The sequence below is a fragment of the Bos mutus genome, chromosome 7 (assembly GCF_027580195.1).
Source record: "Bos mutus isolate GX-2022 chromosome 7, NWIPB_WYAK_1.1, whole genome shotgun sequence".
Taxonomy (NCBI): Eukaryota; Metazoa; Chordata; class Mammalia; order Artiodactyla; family Bovidae; genus Bos; species Bos mutus.
In genome coordinates this window covers 33196420-33219598 of record NC_091623.1, presented here as the reverse complement: position 1 = coordinate 33219598, position 23179 = coordinate 33196420, and the positions used below count along the sequence as shown (strand labels likewise).

Sequence of the window (23179 nt, the reverse complement as noted above, 5' to 3'; positions counted from 1 at the left end):
TTGAAGTCTAGGGTTCTACAGAGGATAGATTTGGGGGTTGGAGGCTGTGGGGTATGACCAGCTATTTTAGTTGTGGTGACTGGGGAAAGCCTTCCCCATTTCTTTGGGAAAATAATAGTCTTGTCAATGCTTTGGAAGTCAGCAGTCTTAGAATCAGCCTGTTCCCCCGATACCCACATGGCAAATTTCAGAGCAGATAATTTGTGTCTTTGTTCCTCAAACACGAACATTATTTATTCCTCTGTTTTCAACAAAACCTTGTCTCAGTGCTATAATTAACAACTTAAGATTTTAGGTTCTGTTCCAAAAATGGAAAGCTATTTATATACAACTCACAGCATACTTTAAATATAAAACAGGTTTTACTTGGGAGTTAGGCTCCTGAGCTGGTTCATAGGAGCTTGTTTAATCGATAATACATCTGATGGCAATACTTATTATAATTTTCTTATTCTATAAATTTATTCTTTCTAAAAATTTTAACTGAAGCATATAGATCCTTTTCCAGAGGAAGACTGTATTTATTGTCCCAGCCCTGATGCTGAGAACCTGTGGACACCCTCACCACGGGGTGCTCGCTCAGCAAAGGCCCTGGGGATGTTTCACAGGCAGAGATGGACATGTGCTTCTACACTTCGTTGATGGATAGAAAGCTAATGTATCTACAGAGCAGAATGTATTAGGTTAGTTAGTAGAAATACAGTGTTGAATTAGAGAACTCGAGAAAACATGTATGTCAGCAAGGCAAAGGGGAAGGCTCATGTGCCCAGAAGACTGCTTAATGTTTGTACTCCTGTGAACACCAAAGTGTGAACCTGGAATGCAGCTGGAGCTGATTAAATGCAGCAGAAGGAGTGATAATTACAGTCTCGGGTGCCTTGGCAACAGGGCCCCATCCTCATGTTAAAGATTCTATAGTAAGAAAAGGAGCACTTCAGCAAAGTGCCTAGTCATACGGGTAGGCCAACAAGAGTCCCAGGCAATATTCAGAAGCCTCTGTGGAGGGGGAGGGGTCTGAACATCAGCGCAGTTGACAACAGATAAGAGGCAAGTGTGGATTACAGACAGCACTGACGTGAACCCGTGTGTCGGAGAACTTCCCTGCCATCACGAAACCCGGTGACTCTCCAGTGATTTGCTTCTAGGAATAGAAATTAATTACTAGTCTCTATTCGTTCTGATGCTGCTGCTTAGATGGAACCTCTTAATAGGAGACAGTGGATAAGATAAATACTCTGGAAAGGAAGAGAACCCTAAAGTCAGCGTAAGAGAAAGCACAGTAGGATGAATAAGAGAAAATGTGTGTAAGAGACTGTAACTTTCAAAAGAAAACTCATGTCTGGTGCTCAAACGGTAAAGACTCTGCCTGCAATGCAGGAGACCTGGGTTGGGAAGATCCCCTGAAGAAGGAAATGGCAACCCACTCCACTATTCCAGCCTGGAGGTCCCCAGTCCACGGGGCGGCAAAGAGTCAAACACGACTGAGTGACTGACTAACACTTTTCACTTCAATAGTCCCAAATTCCAGGACACACAAGCAGCTGTTTCCTAGTGGGCAGAGGGTATAGTTAATTCTTCATTTTATTACATAGGTAATAGTTAGTGCATATAGTTTAAACAATATAGTAATGAAAGTTGAGCTTAGTTTCAACATTTCAAAACTTACCTCTAAAAGCACTAATATCCCCATAGTGTACTTGGAGTACAAAGTATTTGCTTCCAGTCTCTCCTCCAACTCTGAATCCAACACCTGAAGATTTTCAAAAGAAGATAAACTCGTATTTTAGAAATGGAACTCTAAAATAGAGCTAATCAAAGGTTGCTGATCTATGAAATCCAAATGGAAAGAAAATAGTATGTAACATATGCAATTATATTAAAATAACAATAAACTGGCTGTTCAATGAAAATCTCTGATATAACCTATTATTTCTCCTCAAAACTTTGATGGAATTCTATTTGTAGTCTCTACTTCAGAACTAGAGTAATCACTATACTTTAAGAGGACAACTCATTCATTTTTCAAGAAACAGAACAAAGTAAAGAAAATGAAATTCTGTCCTTGTTGATTACATAACAGACACACATAAACCTATGCTTTCACTTTGTTTTGTGTATACTTGTATCCATTTTTGGGCTTCCCTGGTAGCTCAGCCGGTAAAGAAACAGACTGCAATGCAGGAGACCCCAGTTCGATTCCTAGGTTGGGAAGACCCCCTAGAGAAGGGAACAGCTACCCACTCCAGTGTTTTGGCCTGGAGAATTCCAAGGACAGAGAAGCCTGGTGGGCTACATCCATGGGGTCACAAAGAGTTGGACAGGACTGAGCGACTTTCACTTACTTACATATCCATTTTTACTTTGATTGAATATAGGAAATTAGACTTAAGATCATCTCAGGGGAATTGTTTTTTTTTTCCCATGTGAAAACAGATATCTGCAAAAATACCACTGAAGAAACCAACTACTTACTAGATTACAATGTCAATAAATTATTGGAATCTGAAGGGTTCCTAAGAGTCTTACTAGCAGAGTTTGCTAGTAAGCTAAAAAAAAAAAAAAAAAAAAAAAAAAAAAAAAAAAACTCGGCAGAGAAAATATTTACAGATGGAGAAAAAAATGTCTTACCTTCTCTGCTAATGTATCTTAAAAACATCAACAAATCTATGACAAACCTTCCTGTTAGTTTCTGAACTTGTTTGGTAGTGGCTGCCTGGAAAACAGAGAAGGCAATGGCACCCCACTCCAGTACTCTTGCCTGGAAAATCCCATGGACAGAGGAGCCTAGTGGGCTGCAGTCCATGGGGTCGCTAAGAGTCGGACACGACTGAGCGACTTCACTTTCACTTTTCACTTTCATGCATTGGAGAGGGAAATGGCAACCCACTCCAGTATTCTTGCCTGGAGAATCCCAGGGATGGGGGAGCCTGGTGGGCTGCCGTCTATGGGGTCGCACAGAGTCAGACACAACTGAAGCGACTTAGCAGTAGCAGCAGCAGCCTGAAAAAACACTAGAGAAGATTCTAGCACTCATTTGAAGTAAAGCAAAACAGACATCAAAATGTAGGGCTCCAGAGAGGCTCAAGGCTCAAGTCTTACATGACATGAGGAATTTAGGCAATATTTTGCACTAACTATAAATACAAGGTAACTTTTAAAGCTGTCTAAAAAGATTAAAAAATTTAAAAATTAGTGCAGGCAGCAGTTAGGGAGGCACTGCAAGATGCCACCCCTCCATCCCTGAACCATGGCAGTCCTTCTGGTATCAGGACCGCACGTTCACTCTGATCCTAAGAGAGATCCCAGTAATAAAGGGGACTCTGGTCATTCTCTCACATCTTGGAAGCTACGAACAGTTTAGAGGGGAACTCAGAGAGCCAGCTGAGGTTTGGCATCACATTAAATAGCCAGGCTCCAGAACTATTAAAGAAAAAAAAAATCTGTTTGCTGAAATGGCGATTTACTTAATTCCTGGCTCTCTTGGCTTGTGGAATGCTCCTGCTGTCAAGAACCAATGTGCCTCAGGCCAAAGGTGATTTGAGGTATACTCAGCTATTTTCTAATTCTATCTAAACTGTCGTGTGAGCAAATTACTTACCAAAGAGAGGCAGAGGAAGAATAACTACCTAAATGAAACCTATTCAATACAAAGCAGGTAGTAAGGGTACTTTTTTAGTGTGAAATTACAACCTAGAACATGGCCAACAGCTGTTGGAAGGAACATATAATAAAAATTACTTTGGAATCAAAAACTAAGCAGCTTAATATAAGACTATCCAAGAGGCCTCAGGTATACCTTTGGGGAGTCTCGTTGGGGGAGCATTTCTTGCCCAGGCATAGAGAATATTGGCTTTATCTGTACAGGTGCCTTCATCACAAAACCTGAAGAAGAAAATAAAGTAACTGTAAGTAAAGACTCAACTACTAAAATGCATAGATCTCTCCCCATGGGAGGGGCAGGGAGGGGAAGGTATTTGAAACTGAGGTCAAGAAAAGTCCAATACAGCATCATTATACACCATCAATACACCATCATTATAGCCATATCAGCTTTAAGATCGTAATGAAGACTGGAGCAAAGAACAGTTTTATATGTGAAAACAAGCACATATAAAGGGAAATTTGTTTGTTAGTCGACCAATATGAAACAATCCTGTGAGGCAGATAAATATATTCAATATGTCCACCCTTGGAATGTACTCTACATACTCAGGTAGAAAAGTAAGCATTACATGAAGAGTGTGTAAACCAAAGTTAGCACAGTGGAAATCTGGAACTGGACTAAAGCAACATACGCACTTCCCATTTGGGGATCAGTGTAATTAATAGGCCTTTGGCCACAGTAACCAACAGGACACAATGTCCACCCTTAGCAGGGGGAACAATGCAAGTACATCCCACTGACAGAGTTCTTGTGGCTTTTTCCAAAGTTTATGAATACTGGTTTTGCCATTTATAAACTGCTTCAAATCACTTAACCTTACAGATCCTCAGTTTTCTGTCTTGTGAAACAGGGATCGTTATACTTACCCCAGAATTGTTCTGTAAATCAAATGATACATAAATGAAAGCACTTCATAAACCTCAAAGCACTACACCAGGGTAATGCATTATTTAATAAAACATTCATTTTATCTCAAGACACTGTTGAGAGACAGCGTTGCATGGTCAAAGAAGCACAGGCAGAAAGACATATCTGGAGCTGAACCCCACAACCTCCCGGTGAAAGGCACATACCCGGGACACGCGCATCCGCCCTCAAGGCCCGGTTTCTGCGTGGAAACCTCTCTGATGCGCTGTGGCGGTGATGCGTGTAAGACCCCCAGCGCAGCGACCAGCACGTTAGTATCTATCTGGGAGATCCAATTTCACAAATGGCAGGCTGTCTGACTCCAAACCACACATTTTTTCCCCATGACACGACACCTCTTTGTTGGTTCTGTTATATAATTTGACTTGCTCAAAACACTGTTACGTGATACTTTGATGTTGCTTTTATAGATTTGTGTCTTGAGAAACCGGCACCAAGCAAGGTCAGAGTCAGGAATTTAGGCAGATCTGAGGACTGTCAAGGACAAGGACGAGGAAAAAGACCGCTTCTTGGCTGGGAGGCTGGCTCACACAGGAGAAAAACTGCACTGCCTATGGCCTGGAAGGGAAGTGAAGGTTTTCTAAACAGGTTAGAAACTAAGCCTAGAATCCCAGAGAACACTCACGCCATCCTCAGTGGCTGAGATTCCTAACAAGCTTCCTGCTTACAGCCAGAAGTGGGGGCAGACGACAGGCAGGACGTGCAGACAAACTACTGTTACTTGTCTCAATCAAGGCCACAGAACCAGGAGGCCTCCATAAGGCTACGTTGAGCAAACGTTCTTGCATCTCTAAATCAGGCTGCAGAAAGAAACTGGGTGACGAGCAGTGTAAAACACGTCCACCAGTGGTTTCTTACTGTTCACTGTCAAGAACAATATACTTATGATGAAGCAGCCTCACCACGTGGGACGTGCATTGGAACAAGTGTCTGTGACAGCCTTGTGCCAACTGTGCTAAAAGGCTTGGGGTGTTGGATGGTACCCAAGAGCAGAATTTCCCTCCGTGGCCTCACGCTACAATATATTAAGAAATGAGATTGTCAGATGTGGTGTACTTGGTATTTCACTGCTGGGAGCTACTAAAGTTTGAAGATCTGCATGGCGATTTTCACAGCTTTCAAGAAAGGTCATAAATATGCAAGTGCCTAACATCCATGTGATGCCAGTCTCAGGTTAAACAAGATAATTGTTTCCTCTGATATGAAAGTCAAGTCAGTGTACAACTAGAAAGAACTAGAATGAAATATACCAGAAAACACTGGTTTAGTAAAGTTTTCTAAGAGAAGTCAAAGTTTTCTAAGCTATGTGTTTGATTAAAGTCATTTGCTGGCATAAATTCTTTCACATGCTTCCCCAAAATAACACCAAAATAAAAATTAAACATTGTAGCATAACACAGGAGGTTTTTATGATCTGGGCCCTTATTATATCACCAGAAAATAAAAAACAAACCCTTTTCAGTCATGCCAAGTTTCTGCCAGTTTCTAATCTCTCTCCCCAACTGTTCTCTCTTCTGGGAAAACCCCTTCCCCAACTCTCTGCCTGATAATCTTGTACTCATTTTCTTATTCAAGATTCAATTAAACTATTCCTTCTCAAGGACACTTCCTCTGATGTGAATCCCGCCAACTTGCATTCTTTAAGGAGAGCAGGTCTCCTAAGTATCAGCTTACTTATCTCCTCTCCAACTAGACTGTGTAGACTTTGAGGTTTTGCTCCTCTCTGTTACCCTGTACTCCCAGCAGCTGCAGCCCTGCAAGGCATTTAGTAAATATGCACAAAATGTCTGGACAAGTTCACTTCTAAGTCAATTTTTAACTTTTTATATACAAACACATAGATAATTGAATTGGCCTAAGTTTTATTGTATTGTCAAGTACAATATTTAAAAAATCTTTAGTTGAAAAGTTAACTAAAATATGAAAAAAAAATTTTGAATTATCATCTGCCTGGTATTTTGTACCAAGCAGCTCATACTCTCACAAGAACATTCCAGGTAGGTTATACATTACAGCTGAATAAGCTCAGAGAGTTTCAGATCAGATCAGATCAGTTGCTCAGTCGTGTCTGACTCTTTGCAACCCCATGAATCGCAGCACGCCAGGCCTCCCTGTCCATCACCAACTTCCGGAGTTCACTCAGACTCACGTCCATCGAGTCAGTGATGCCATCCAGCCATCTCATCCTCTGTCTTCCCCTTCTCCTCCTGCCCCCAATCCCTCCCAGCATCAGAGTCTTTTCCAATGACTCAACTCTTCGCATAAGGTGGCCAAAGTACTAGAGTTTCAGCTTTAGCATCATTCCTTCCAAAGAAATCCCAGGGCTGATCTCCTTCAGAATGGACTGGTTGGATCTCCTTGCAGTCCAAGGGACTCTCAAGAGTCTTCTCCAACACCACAGTTCAAAAGCATCAATTCTTCGGCGCTCAGCCTTCTTCACAGTCCAACTCTCACATCCATACATGACCACAGGAAAAACCATAGCTTTGACTAGACGAACCTTTGTTGGCAAAGTAATGTCTCTGCTTTTGAATATGCTATCTAGGTTGGTCATAACTTTCCTTCCAAGGAGTAAGCGTCTTTTAATTTCATGGCTGCAGTCACCATCTGTAGTGATTTTGGAGCCCAGAAAAATAAAGTCTGACACTGTTTCCACTGTTTCCCCATCTATTTCCCATGAAGTGGTTTAAGTAACTATAAAAAGGTCACACAGCCACATCATGACTCAAAGCTCTGTCTGTCACCCTCCTTTATATCTCTAGTTATGAGACTGACTTACACGCAGAGACTTCATGGTATTATATGAAGATCAGCTTTGATAATTACTATAACCTGAACTAAGTTGCAATTTGAGTATGTAATTCTGACATCAATTTTAGATAAAATAAGTTCTTCTGACTTGTTTGCAAAACGATGATGATTTTATATTTTATGGTCTTTTCAGATCTAGTAAAAGAAGAGCTTCAAAAGCAAACTTTGAGTTTAAAATCCTGTTTTATGATTTTTTAAAAATTATATATAATTCAAGGTTGAGTAAATAATGTCTCACTGGAGGGCTCGGGGATAGTGAAATTCATTCTAAAACTTAATGTGTGAGAGGACTAAGTGAAGAGGAAAAACAAGAGGCCAAGAGAAATGAGTCCTACAACGGATAACATAAAAGAGTAACAAAGAATGTTTGGATAAACTCTGCACCTCTTCATGGTCAAATTTATGTTTCTCATTTTAAATGGAAACAGTTATCAAACTTTCTCTACATATTAATCAAATGACCAAGATAAAGATAGTACTGCATATGCGGACTTTCCAAAAAGGGTCCTATAAAAATAGTGAGAATTTTTACGATTCTTATTAAGAAGAAGAAGGGTATTAAGGCTAGGAAGCAATGTAACCCTTGATCAATGGCTGTTGTAATTTCAGGCCTCATTGACCAGGTTTCTTATTCTTATAATTCTAGGGGCTTCTCCTAAAGGCTCCTCTAGATTAGACCAATTAATTGTGAAAAGATTCTCATAGCTCCCTAGTGGTTTTTTAGTATTCATAGCAAAAATGATAAGAATTAACATTTGAAAATAAAACTATTCTGGATTCCTGGATCTTTGCTGTAGAACTTTTTCACCTCTAATCCATGGGGAAACCATTTAGATGGCATGAATATTTCCAGACTATGCCAAGCTCTAAAATGTGCTAGCCTGTCATCTTGAATTATACAAATAAAGCACAAATGACTGTTAAAGTACTCCTCTGGTTCTATCTGTTAAACACTAGTTAAAATCCACGGTTATTTAGGGAAAATCAGAACTGATAAATCATTTCTACCTTTGTCTGAAAAAAATTTTTTTAACAAAATTGTCATGCCCTAAAGTTAAGTCTGTATGGTCTTCAATTTCAATTTTAATGTATTAAGTATTAAAGAGAATCACAGGAAAATTAATCCAAAGTTAGAAAGCTTCTTTAAGAAACACTTATAAAATCAATGACATATATGGTATGCCCTTACTTTTCAAAACTGCATCCAGCATGAATCAGGAATTCAATTTCATCAACTGCTTTATAAACCTACAGCACACATTTCCCAATTTAGACAAATCCTATGTGAATTTCAGTGCAATGGGTATACATCAATGGGAATTCCTCAGGTGGCTCAGATGGTAATGCAGGGTATACATTAACATAGTAATTAGAAGGATGCCTGCATGCCTGCTCATTGTGTCTGATTGTTTGTGACTCTATGGACTGTAGCCCAAGGGCTCCTCTGTCTATGGGATTCTCCAGGCAAGATTACTGGAATGGGTTGCCATGCCCTCCTCCGGGGGATCTTCCTGACCCAGGGATTGAACCGGAGTCTCTTACCTATCCTGCACTGGCAGGTGGGTTCTTTACCACTAGCGCCACCTGGGAAGCCCAATAGGAAGGATAACTCTCAGAAGGTAAAGAATCCGCCTGCAATAGGGAGACCTGGATTCAACCCTTGGACGGGAAGACCCCCTGGAGAAGGAAATGGCAACCCACTCCAGTACTCTTGCCTAGAGAATTCCGTGGACAGAGGACCAGTATTCTTGCCTGGAGAATCCAATGGACAGAGGAGCCTGGCAGGCTATGGTCCATGGGGTTGCAAAGAGTTGGACACAACTGAGCAACTAACACTTTTATTTTAATGCAAAAGCTAAATAGAAGCGATATTTAAAAGGAACCAGTCTGAAAAACAGCACCATAATATCCAGGCATCACCGTCACTCCCCACTCTGACACTACCCCTCTCCATCATCAGATCAGAGAGGCAGTCTACAAGAGCAGAAGTGTAAGTGTTTTGTTCACACCAAATTCTCAGTGCCTAAGAATGCCCTTGATACATAGTGAGTGGTTAACAAATATCATATTAGTAAATGAATAAAGATAATAGTTACCACTTTTTAAGTACTTTTATGTGCCAGGCACTGAACCAACCATATTACTTACACCCCCTCCCTTACTCTTCCTGCTGGCCCAAGCAGACAGGATTAGTAGCCCCATTTTATAGATGAGAAAACAGACCATTGTTTATTACATCTAGCAAGTAGTAGAATTGAGATTTGTACCCAAGATGCTCTGATTTCAAAGTTACAACTCTATATTAAATGTTACTGTACTGTGTTTTATTTTCTTGGACTCCAAAATCACTGCAGATGGTGACTGCAGCCATGAAATTAAAAGATGCTTGCTCCTTGGAAGAAAAGCTATAACAAACCTAAATAGCATATTAAAAGCAGAGACATTACTCTGCCAACAAAGGTCTGTCTAGTCAAAGCTACGGTTTTTTCTAGGAGTCATGTATGGATGTGAGAGTTGGACCACAAAGAAGGCTGAGCACCAAAGAATTGATGCTTTTGAACTGTGGTGTTGGAGAAGACACTTGAGAGTCCCTTGGACTGCAAGGAGATTGAACCAGTCTATCCTGAAGAAAATCAATCCTGAGTTTCCATTGGAGGGACTGATGTTGAGGCTGAAGCTCCAATACTTTGGCTACCTGATGGAGAGCCGAAGTAGCTGACTCATTGGAAAAGACCCTGATGTTGGGAAAGATTGAGGGCAGGAGGAGAAGGGGATGACAGAGGATGAGATGGTTGGAAGACATCACTGACTCAATGGACATGAATTTGAGCAAGCTCCAGGAGATAGTGAAAGACAAGGAAGCCTGGCGTGCTGCAGGCCATGGGGTCGCAAAGAGTCAGACAACTGAGCGGCTGAACAACAACATAACACTGCTATCCTAGTGACCATAAACAATCATCTTGTGAAAACATAATAATGTTTAAAACCACGTAATGTTAGTTTCTGTTGAAACTATCAAGATGGTTACAACCATGCCATTCCATTTTATTAAAACTGATACTAGTCCACTAAGAAGTGACCAGTTGCTAAGGAACTCCTATCAACACCTCTAATACAGGCACCTAAAAGGTAGCCGAGGAATATGATCATTGGTGACTAGAACTTAGAGCAAGATGCCAACTATATTTTAATGAAGATTCTTTATACTATTCGGATATGCAATATAACATGAATCTATTACAATCTTAAAGTAGAAAAAGAAAATGGATACAATTAATTTTAGCTTAGCACTAACTTATGTCTGGAGAAGGCAATGGCAACCCACTCCAGTACTCTTGCCTGGAAAATCCCATGGACGGAGGAGCCTGGTAGGCTGCAGTCCATGAGGTCGCAAAGAGCTGGACACGACAGAGCAACTTCACTTTCACTTTTCACTTTCATGCATTGGAGAAGGAAATGGCAACCCGCTCCAGTGTTCTTGCCTGGAGAATCCCAGGGATGGGGGAGCCTGGTGGGCTGCCGTCTATGGGGTCGCACAGAGTCGGACACGACTGAAGTGACTTAGCAGCAGCAGCAGCAGCAGCAGCAATTTATGTCTAACTTTGCTGCTACAATCAAAGACACATTTTATAGTGCTTAGAACAAGGATGGCACAGATTTTGAAGATTGTTATTTTTATTTATACTGACAATATATTATGTATGTTAAACTTTAGAAGCTTCACTATGGCAGAAGAAACAAAGAGGGGCTGCAAGAGACACCTGGAGACTCTTGCTGTATAGCCTCTAGATGACAGGTAGCCAGGATGTGGAGAGGGTGCCTAATGTCAGCACATGCAAATACCACTCTCAACCAAAAATCATTATCATCATAAGGGAGGCAATGAAGCTGCATACTTATCTGGGAAGTAACATCCCCCTAAAAAAGAAACCAGTCATTTAAATGAGTAACCAAGCAGGGTGTCTCACATATAGGCTTCTCTATATGTATATTTGTGTTTTAGCTACTTTTCTTTCTCCCCTCATCAGCATCTGTAACCCTGTGGAGATAGAGGCATTAAAAAAAACCACAGCAGGTGGTTAATAAATAGAAGCAGTTGAAAGGAATTTAAGCTAAAGCTTCATAGGATGGTAAAGCACTGCCGCTTCAGCTTGAGAATGAGTCCAAGTTAGAACAGTTGGAAACAGCCTCATTTAACCAGCCGGAATTCTTCTTTCCAAAAAAGATTCAACAACCTGTAGAAACATCCTTAGATTTGTAAAGTGTAGCTGGTCATAAGCGTCATTAGAAAGAGTTTTCAAATCCAATGTTAATTCCTAAGACTGAAAACAATCATTTTAATTCAACATAGATGATCATGTCAAAGTACAAGGCACAATGCAGAAGAAGCCCATTTACTTTAATAGCCCAATACTGTGAACACACTTGGGATCTGCAATCACAAACTGTCTTGAGCCCTAAGTCCTGTGCTCAGTTGAATTCAGTTCAGTTGCTCAGTCATGTCCGGGTCTTTGCGACCCCATGGATTACTGCAGCACGCCAGCCCTGTGCTTAGCAGAACAGAAAGTGTATGACGATACAACCTCACATTACAAACAGAACATGCTCCAAAATTATTCTAAATGCCAAAATAATAATATGAAGAAAACATTATGATTTTCAAAGTATGAAACTCATGTAGCTAACCACTTATTATTTTTTTAAATGACTATTAGAGTAAAAATAGAATAAAGAAATGTATTCATTGAATCAGTTCAGTTCAGTTGCTCAGTCATGGGGTCCGACTCTTTGCGACCCCATGGACTGCAGCACGCCAGGCTTCCCTGTCCATCATGAACTCCCAGAGCTTACTCCAACTCATGTCCATTGAGTCGGTGACGCCATCCAACCATCTCATCCTTTGTCATCCCCTTCTCCTCACCCATTCAATCTTTCCCAGCACCAGGGTCTTTTCAATTGAGTCAGCTCTTCACATCAGGTGGCCAAAGTACTGGAGTTTCAGCTTCAGCATCAATCTGTCCAATGAATATTCCGGAATGACTTCCTTTAGGATGGACAGGTTGGATCTCCTTTCTGTCCAAGGGACTCTCAAGAGTCTTCTCCAACACCACAGTTCGAAAGCATCCATTCTTCAGTGCTCAGCTTTCTTTACAGTCCAACTCACACATCCATACATGACTCCTGGAAAAACCATGGCTTTGACTAGATGGCAATCCAGATACATAGAATTTCCAAGATCTAAAATTTACCATATTTTCATGGAGAGTGGGAATACATCTTTTAATATCTAAACTACCTAGTTTTCAGCACCTCATTTTCTGACCTCATTTTCATTTACTGACCTCTAAAAGCCCCAGACTCCTTGGAAGAAAAGTTATGACCAACCTAGATAGCATATTCAAAAGCAGAGACATTACTTTGACAAGAAAGATCTGTCTAGTCAAGGCTATGGTTTTTTCCAGTGGTCATGTATGGATGTGAAAGTTGGACTGTGAAGAAAGCTGAGCGCTGAAGAATTGAAGCTTTTGAACTGTGGTGTTGGAGAAGACTCTTGAGAGTCCCTTGGACTGCAAGGACATCCAACCAGTCCATTCTAAAGGAGATCAGCCCTGGGTGTTCTTTGGAAGGACTGATGCTAAAGCTGAAACTCCAGTACTTTGGCCACCTTATGCGAAGAGTTGACTCCTTGGAAAAGACTGATGCTGGGAGGGATTAGGGGCAGGAGGAGAAGGGGATGAGAGAGGATGAGATGGCTGGATGGCATCATGGACTTGATGGGCATAAGCTTGGGTGAACTCCGGGAGTTGGTGATGGACAGGGAGGGCTGGCGCGCTGCAATTCATGGGGTCACAAAGAGTCAGACACAACTGAGCGACTGAACTGAACTGAAAAGCTCCAGACAGTCTGCTCAGTTATGGCTCCAAATCAGCCAAAAAATCTGGGGAACTTGGAACCGCTACACTTTGACTTAAGCCTGCAAGTACAAACTGCTACACTTTGACTTAAGCCAGCAAATCGAGCTCTTGCTCTGCTTGCTCCAATCCTGGTGCCATTACTCCCCCTTGGTCCCTAGATGCAGCTGTCCCCTCCTTTAAAAGTCTAGGAAGGAAGGGATGAGAGTTCCCTCTGACAGGTACTGCTGCCTTCCTGCCATGGGCCAGCAGAGCGGCTGCTTTTCCATCAGCTGGTTATGTGCATCCTCAGGAGGTATGTTAATTTACAACTGAGCACCAGGCCCACCCTAACTATAAAGGGACCACCCCACAGTATATTAAAAGGTTCACATCAATGTATGCAATTTAAATGCACATGCATATAATTAACTAGACACATTACCAGTGTGAGCTGCTAATTTGGAATGAGACACAAAAGACTGGAATATGTGCAGAAGAGAAAAAAAAATTCAAAATTAAAATGACTACATAATGAAAACTGCTTCATGCTGTGTCTACTGTTTTCACGTAAACTTAATACAACTGTAAATATATTTTAATGAACAGTAGAAAGAGGCAATTACAGAGAGCAAAGGAGGGCAGCACCACAGTGAAACATCATCAGAATGGCTCTTCGCCTTCATATTAAAAGTGCTGCCTGAAGACAGGGGGTGAATTATGACTTCATAATTTCAGGGGGAAGATGTTTACTCTCTTACACACATACCTATTTGCCAACTTGCTGGCAGTGAAAATAAAACACTAGCGTAAAAACAGGGGGAAATCCTAGCTAACAAACAGAAGAGACGAAATCTGAACTTGATGTTTTGGGTATCAACAAAAAAAACGAATCACAGGGAATCCACCATACAACAGTGTGAATAAGCCATAAATATACATTTGTCCCCTCCCTCTTTGAACCTCCCTTCCACCTCTCCCCCCATCCCACCCCTCTAGGGTGTCACAGAGCACCAGGCTGAACTCCCTGTGTTATCAGCAACTTCCTATTAGCTATCTATTTTACATATGGTAATGCACATGTTTCAGTGTTCCTCTCACAATTCATCCTAACCCTAAAGAAAAGTGAAAGTGTTAGTCACTTAGTCGTGTCTGACTCTTTGCAACCCCATAGACTGTGGCCCACCAAGCTTCTCTGTCCATGGAATTCTCCAGGCAAGAATACTAGAGTGGGTAACCATTCCTTTTTCCAGGGAATCTTAACCCAGGGATCAAACCCAGGTCTCCTGCATGGCAGGCAGATTCTTTACCATCTGAGCCACCAGGGAAGCCTGAATACAACAATGTAAAGCAATTATCTTCCAATTAAAAATAAACTTAAAATAAAATAAAGAGAAATGTAATGCATAAAACTGAAAGAAATATAATAGAAAAACTGGAGTTCTTTATGAAATTTAGAACCATGAGGAAATTAAACAGTTTAACAGGGCTCAAGGTAAAAGAAGGTGGTCTAAGACACTGTAAACACTAATTTTTGCTATAACCCCTCCAGCTGGACTCAATCCTAGCACTCCTTTTCACATTGTTTCTCTTTATGTAATTTTATATGCAACAGAATAAAGAAACACATTTTTAAATTAATGAAATTAACCAATCTAAATGGAACAAAATATTTTTCCCAAACAGTAAAAATAAATTATTTTTACAAGTTGAAAAAGTAGTGACCCTAAGAAATCAATGGAAAACTTTCTTGGAGCCAGACTGAGGTTTATAACCCAGGAAGCAGTCTCTAGAACTGTCTGGGAACGGTAGGTGGGGAGCTCAGTACATATGCGCTTTTGGTGCAGGGAGTGTGTGCAACCAAGCACCCAACTCAGGACAAGTTGCTGCTAGTCGTGAGGAACAGACATCTTGGTTAATGCTGTACGTGCTTTTCTAAGTATGGGAGGATGCGAGAAACTGAGTCATAAAATCTAGCCACCGCCCCCCGCCCCCCTCCCCCCCTCCGCCAAATGTCTATCTGAGGGCCAGTTGTGCCAGTTTTCCCAGAGCACAAGGGGCTGCATCCTGACCTTCACCCTGAATTCCTTTCCGGGTGTACTGCAGGGGAGTGACTGCAATGGCCAATGACTTGATTCCCGTAGAACTGGATGGTGGGCAATATTCTTTATTTTACAAGGCCTTCTTTTTCAGGCCCGATTTGCACCAAGATTTGGAAGGCATTCTGTGACCGGTTTGTCCCATGATGCTCAGAATGCTCATTCCCAGACCAGGAAAACATTTTCTTGATAACAGGAAACATTTTCTTGAAAACATTTTCTCGATGTGCTATTACTGGGGCTCACCCTGTAACCCACAGTAGACAGCCTCTGGCCCATCTGTCTTCCTAGTCTGTTACAGTCCAGGAAACGGTTTTCTCTTGTCGCTTCTTCCCATATCTAGAGTGACACTACTACAATCATTGATCTTACAGGTCCATATATTTGATGAATGGTTTCAAGTCACCTAATCATCATTAATTTTATCTGAGGCTCAGGCACATATCTGGAAGGGTAATGAACAATTACCTTGTAAAACAGGTGGAACACAAATAATATTGCTAGTGACATAGATAAGGTTCGTAAGTAAGTATTTCAGGATTTCTGTTAGGTATAGCCCCAGCACCTCCCAGATTGTCTGACCATGAGTTCTATACCAATCTCTGTCTTTAAGGGAAATGATATATTGGCACTGGACATAAAGCTCATCAAAGATGTCTGCAGGTATACGGTGGGTTGTGGGTCATCGTGAGCCCTGACGGGACTGAGAAAGGAAAGTTATTTTCTAAAGCACATGACAGCTGCCAGGAGAAGAAAAACTGGTCTTTATCCCTGACCAGGTATTTTAATCCCAATTTCAACTGGGGAGGTCTGATTACTACACAGTCAGATGCACAATGCACACTAGAGTGGAGGGGGGAGACCAGAGGGCAGAGAAAACAATCGTTTACATTTTCCTTGTCTTGCCTTAAAAGGTGGGTTTTTAATCTCATCATGGTATTAAATATCCTCTTCACTTTATCTTCTTTCAATAAAACAGTTTTGTATTCTCAAAATGATTTCCTCAGAGTGTGAATGAGTTCTTGATATTCTTACACATCAAAACCCACTGCTGGTATCATCCCAGTGCACCAGCCCCAAGCATCCTGTATCCTGCATTGAACCTGGACTGGTGATTCATTTCTTACATGATATTATACATGTTTCAATGCCATTCTGCCAAATCATCCCACTGGGATTGAAAGGTTGTTGTTGAATCACGCGAATACACCGGGATTCTTGGCCCCCGGAGGAGAAGAATTCAATCCGGGGCCAGAGACGAGGCTTGATCGCTCAGAGCTTTTGTGTAATAAAGTTTTATTGAAGTATAAAGGAGATAGAGAAAGCTTCTGACATAGGCATCAGAAGGGGGCAGAAAGAGTACCCGCTTGCTAGTGTTAACAATGAGGTTATATAATCCAAAGAATGTCTGGAGGTTGTAAAGACCTCCTCTGACCTACTCCCATAATTTACATTTTAAGATAACACTGTCCTCAGGCAAGATACATCCTTGTAAAGACCAGGTATACTCCCATAATTAACATTTTAAAATAACAGAAGGTTGAATCCAAAGACTGTCCTTAGGCAGGATACATTATTGGTATATAATCCTAAGGAATGTGGAGAAAGAAAAAAAGTTTGTCCTTTTTTCCTCCTTGAGAATTCCAGACCCCTCTCTCCTTGGGGACCCTTAGACTCCCTATCAACCTGCCTAGGAAATGACTCTCTCAGGATGACCCAGAGGGATGGTATGGGGAGGGAGGTGGGAGGGGGGATCAGGATTGGGAACACGTGTACACCCGTGGCAGATTCATGTTGATGTATGGCAAAACCAATACAATATTGTAAAGTAATTAGCCTCCAATTAAAACAAAATTAAAAAAAAACACTGCTGGTATCACAACCAAAAATATATGTGAAAGTTTGGGAATCTTCATTTAAGTACTGTCTATATCTTGGAGCAACTGAAGAATAGATTTGCAACTGTAAAATAAGTGTGATAAATTCCATGACTCAGACAATGTAGAAAAACAATGCAAGGCTTTTGCCACTGATAGATTTTTGTTATTAGAATTATAATTCAGGTGGGAGGATATGAAGCTAAGCAGTTGGAAAATATGTGCTGACTGTCTGAGCCTTAGGGGCATCAGGGGTAGGGTGTAGGGGATGTTTCTGTGAAGCGACTGAAAGGCCCAGCTGTGAGCTCTAATGCGCTAAATGGTAATGTTAGTCGCTCAGCCACGTCCGATTCTTTTCGACCCCACGGACTGTAGCCCGCCAGACTCTTCTGACCATGGGATTCTCCAGGCAAAAATACTGGAGTGGGTTGCCATTCCCTTCTCCAGGGGATTTTCCCAACTCAGGGGTCAAACCGGGGGTCTCCTGCATTGCAGGCAGATTCTTTACCATCTGAGTAACCAGGGAAGCCCAAAAGATGCATGGATTTTGCCAAATACTGGGGGATAAAAAGTCTACCTCATTTTTAAATGGAGAATAAGGCTAGACTGTGAAAGCCAGAGTCACTAAACAGTTTTACTTAGTGTACATTTCCTAGCTTGCATATTGAACAGATCCTACATTTATGAAGTGAAAAAAAAATTCTACTTTTAAATGCTAGATGAACACTTTGAGCTGGCTAAAAGCATCAATTACTGTCCATTGTATATGGTTAGAAAGTCAATTATAACTAACCTAGAGGTTCACAGGGAATATGGGCTGCAAGACAGATTTTAAAAGTCCATTTGAAACCATGTGGGTATAATGTGGTTAAGAATTCTAATCACTCAGTGATGCAACTCAATGGCAAAACGCAGTGGCCAGCCTGCTTGAGATGAGTCAACTGGTACAACTCAGTCACGTCTCCAACTCCTGACAATGATGCCTTTCCAATCTGACTCAGTATTTGCATGCAATTTATATTCATAGAATTACGAAATTTTAGAGCACAGAGGAGTTCTGTCAACGATCTAGTGTCAGTCCCTTGCTACAGTGAAAAAATCAAGGCCAGCCCACATGGAGTAAATAATTTACCAACGGAATCTAGATAGTTCATTACACGTTTACTCTATATGGTGCCTTTCAAGTAATAATTTTAGCAAAAAAAAACAAAAAAAATACGACAGCAATTACTTATCTCAAAATGGCTGTTTTCACTTTCACATACATTTTTCTTTGAATTTTTTTCCCTAACCTGGAAGTCTTTTGGAAAATATATTTTATAAACTTAATTTTGAAATAGTACATTTAAGGATACTAATATTTTAAAAGAGTCAGAATAATATGTTTCTTTTGATATTCCCTAAACATGAAAATGGTGAACCAGGCTTCGTTCACTTTATATACTTTTTCTTAGTAATTAAAGCCATGATGACATTTCAGTGCTATTTTATTTTTTCACTCATTCCCTTGAATTACGGTGAAGCTAAAGCAGATTTTAAAAACTTACATACCCTCTAGCTATTTTCACTAATTCTAATTCAAAGGTAAATATCACTCATTTCACAAGAAATATTTTTAAAACATAAAAACCAGAATATGTGATTTGCTGAACAAGATTCAGGAAAAGCTGTCACAGAATAATCCCCAGGATTTTATTTACAAAAATTTACTAAAGAGCAAAATCTGGAATGTTGACGTCACAGGGTATTAACTGTGATTTGCTGACTCCATTTTTCCACACACCCAGTCCTGTGAGCCGGCTTCCTACGTGATACACTCCTTTCCTCAAATAACTTAAGCCTATTAACAAACGCTTTGATGGAACTTGGTCCAGGGAGATTTCCACTAATTGCCCTGTGCTTTTAACAGTTCCAAACACATATTACAATTGTTTATTATAAAAGTGGCTAGAAAGCAGCTGCTGCGTGCCTTGAACCAGCCTGATGACTATTAGGGTGCGCAGAGAAAGGTCTATCAGTCTCCGTGACTATGCAGGGACAGGAGCACAGAGCGGTCCCTTTCCAAACGCAAAGTAGGACACACCAGTCATTCTGGTCTGCTAAACACGCAAGGGTGATTCCGGCTAGAGGTGCAAAATATGAGGCTAAAAATGCACGGCTATTTTCAAAGATCACTGATCTTCATGAACTCCCAGAGGATAAAATGAAAGGGAAGATTTCACCACAATTATGCTCTAAGTTTCTGGGGGTGGAAAATATATCTGTTTATCTGAGAACATCCCCCAGCACCTGCTGCAGTGTTGGCATATAACAGACATTTAATAGGTGCTTATTGATTGTTCATGACATGATATTAAGATTCACCACAGTGATTAAAATAGATTCTAAAACTGCAACAGTTACTTGAATAAATGGGAGGCAGTGTGGTAAAACAGAAATAACTTTGGATTTGGAACCAGACAACCCAGGGTTCAGTCCTGGTGTGACTCCAGCCAGCCATGTTACCTTGCGCAAGTCACTGACTCTTTGAGCTTCAGACTCCTCATCTCTGAAGCAGGGTAATACTTGCTTGAAGAGACACTTACACAAAATTTTCGTTTTCATTTTAAATGGTGTATACAGGCCAACTAGCACAGCAAATGGGATAAGAGGACTCAACGAACAGATCCATGGTACTCTTTGGGTTGAATCATGAACTTAAAAAAATAAACATCAGGGTATCCATCATCTCAGTTTCAGTGTTTCTCTACAAGCTGTCTCCACCTTGACACATTATCTCTGACAATGAGCATATATTCATTAAGTCAGTGACAAAGACTGATGGCTGTGCCACAGCAGAATGAACAACTGTGAAAATCAAACCATGATAACCGTGAGATGCAAAGGAACAACTCTTTTCCAAAAAAGAAATATTCTGCCTATTTATTAAACAGCTGTAAAATATTTGCAAAGATGCACTTTGTCCTAACAAAAAATACATTTTCTCCACCCCTTTGTACTATGACCCCATCCATCCCTTACCAGTAATTTCCAGTGGACGCTGGCATATTGCATCCAAACAGTAACATATGATGGACAGTATCCATGCTGGCACGGGGTTTGAAGTCAACTGTTAAGAGAAAATGATACATGATCCTGAATATAAGTTTTACTTCTGTGTACAAGTGTCACAAGAGACCCCAGCATTCAATATTTTGAAAAGCTATCTAATACAGATGTCTTGATGCTCTTATGATAGAATGCTCTGGTTATATACATTATTTACTCCTTAAGATGAACATGAATGGATAATTTAATCCAGTAGGATAGTAAACTATTAGTTAATAAAAGAGAAAACAAGATGCTGAAACTACAGATATACTCACACGCACTTACTAAAGCTCTCTTTTAAAGTGATGAGAGATCATGTGGGTACAAAATGAAAGCTCCAGGCTGCATATTCACAGTGTATTTCCTTGCAGATTTTGGTAAAGTTCTGAGACCACTCAACACTGCACACACTGCACTGAAACAGTGAGCGGTCAAAGCACGAGGAAAAGGATTCATAACACAAATTTATTACCTTCTTAAAATAACAATAGTCACTGGATTGTGGCATGGAGAAGCAAGTTACTAGAAAAGAAAAGTGGTAAGTATATCTTTCCAAAAATACAGAAGAATAAAAATGTCCAGAATGAACACCGTGCACTTGTTAAAGCATCGTGTATTGAAAACGACACAGTGCTATGTCTCATCTTGTCCCAAGAACAGCGGTTGAAGGCCATTAAAATAAACAAGTCAGCTCAGAGCTAACACAGAGGAATCAGGGATAAGTTATTTAGTATGATCATGCCCAGCATGAGCTCTTTCCTGCTTTGGGGTTGGCTTATCTCCTTTCATCCACATTCAAAATGCTGCCCTAGTGGGCAGTTTTCAAGTCATCTTTACAGATACAAATGCTAAACACTCTTGGGTGCGTGCAAAGCTGCATCTTCTAGCTCTTTTTCTCTATCTTACGAAATTAATAAAATACCACTTACTGCGGAACTATGTATCTGAGACATGAATATTTATAAAATAAGAGTTGCTCTGCATCAACGAGAGCACGATGGCACGCACGGTGTGCTTGGTCAGGAAATGCAAGGTGCTCACCATGAGCCACCCTGACTCATGGCTTCCATGGGAAATACAGAGCCTTTCATTCACTGCCCTGGAAACAAGAATTTAAAGCCTAAAAATCACATCTTCTCATACCACTATCTAAAAAGATAACCCAGACAGGACAGCAGGGAGATGGACTTGATGTAACCTGAGGCTGTGTTTCCTATTACCAAAGAATGCAGCAAGCCTAGGAGACTGAGTATACTGCGGAAGGAAAGAAGCAATTAGAAATTACAACAGTTCACACGAACCACAGAAAATCGTACCACCACCAAGCCTAAATTAACAAGAGAAACGGAAGAGGGATTCCACCCCCGTAGGCTCACTCTCAAGCTGAGTGCAGGGTTTCCTTCCTCCCTTCCAGAATTCTCCCAGGGGATCAGTCTTCAAAAGAGGCAAATTTTAAAAACCTTGGGGAATAACTGGCCTTTGTCTTCTACTCACCTTATACTTATTTTGGTATATGATGCAATTTGTTATTTTATATTACTTTTTGTCAAATGATTTCTATCATTCTCTGCGTTACTATAACTCTTTAGTCTGACTAAACCTACCTCCCACTGTTTGTTTTCAATATCTATCCCTAGGCCAGTCTATGATGATGGGTTGTCAAACAAGAGGCTGACTGCTCTGCTTTTTCAGAATCGATGTAGATGATGACATGGTTCCCAGTCCCCTTAGATTCTTTGGTTATGGGTGGATTATATGAACAGCTTTCCTTATGACTGAGTCATTCTGGAAATTCTGGTAATAAACCAACATGGCCACATGCATTTTATCAAGGATTATACTGTTAAATAAATATGTGAGTTCGAGGTCTCAGCTAAAAATTCAGGTGGAATGATCCAGGAGAAGATTGGGATTACATGTCTCTTATTCAAGGAAGAGGTCAGAGAATTACATGTTTGGAAACCACTCAAAAACTGAGCCCTGAAGCCATGGGGATAGACAAAAGCACCAGAGGTGACAGCAGGAACCACAGAAAAGGTTCAGGACAGTTTTAGGGAAAGGTCTGAGCTCTTAGGAGCTGTGCAGGAGACCCCAACTGTGTTTTCTCTTATAGTAATGCAGTGTGTGTACTGTTGTGAAACAAAGCAAAAACCTTTTTGGAAGAAGAGTGGGCTCTCTTTAAATTTATAAAATGAAATATGAAGCAAAAGATTCAGGTAGGGACAGAGAGGAGACCTGCTGGGAGAAGAACAGATCATGAAGACAACAACACACAGTCTCTGCGGCTTTTCATTAGCAAGGAAAGCCAGGAGTTTTGTGCGGGGCTGCTGCTTATGAAGAGGATCTTCTCATTGTCCTTTGCAAAGGGCAAACATTATTCAAAGTACAACTTCTCGAGCCATTTTCTAATTTTTTTTCCTTGTCTGACATACTATTTTCAGAACCACTCATTTGTTCCACACTGAACTCTTCCTAGATATGTGTTTAATTTCAGTTTCTATAATGAGAAACAAATCAATATCTGTTAGTGCTAGCAAAAGAAAATCCCTCAGAGTTTCCTCTCATAAAAACTGATTCTCACTGACTTATACATTCTCCAGAAATTCAGGATCTAATTTAAATGCTAAGTAAATTATTGGTACAGAGTGGAAACAAACAACTAGCCATCTCCCTCATCTCCTGAAGAAAGAATATACTGTCAAACTATTCATATAATTAAAACTCAAAGCAAAACTCACTCCAAGTTGAAACACACATCCAGCAAAAGGAATGGCATATCCAAGTGTAAATGTAAATCAAACAGTAGATGCCGTAAAACAG

At 40.6% G+C, this 23179-nt stretch overlaps 1 protein-coding gene across 11 annotated transcripts in view; it reads right to left on the bottom strand.

The window, feature by feature from the left end:
• The window catches only part of PAM (peptidylglycine alpha-amidating monooxygenase), a 179620-nt gene that overhangs the window by 103783 nt on the left and 52658 nt on the right, over positions 1–23179 (bottom strand). For all 11 annotated transcript variants that reach the window (XM_005889799.3, XM_005889800.2, XM_070373181.1 and 8 more), the window contains exons 4-6: positions 20291–20378; positions 3797–3882; positions 1667–1750 (exon numbers count right to left, since the gene is read on the bottom strand). In XM_005889799.3, the coding sequence (XP_005889861.2) occupies positions 1667–1750; positions 3797–3882; positions 20291–20378 (258 nt within the window). The remainder of the gene's footprint in view (positions 1–1666; positions 1751–3796; positions 3883–20290; positions 20379–23179) is intronic.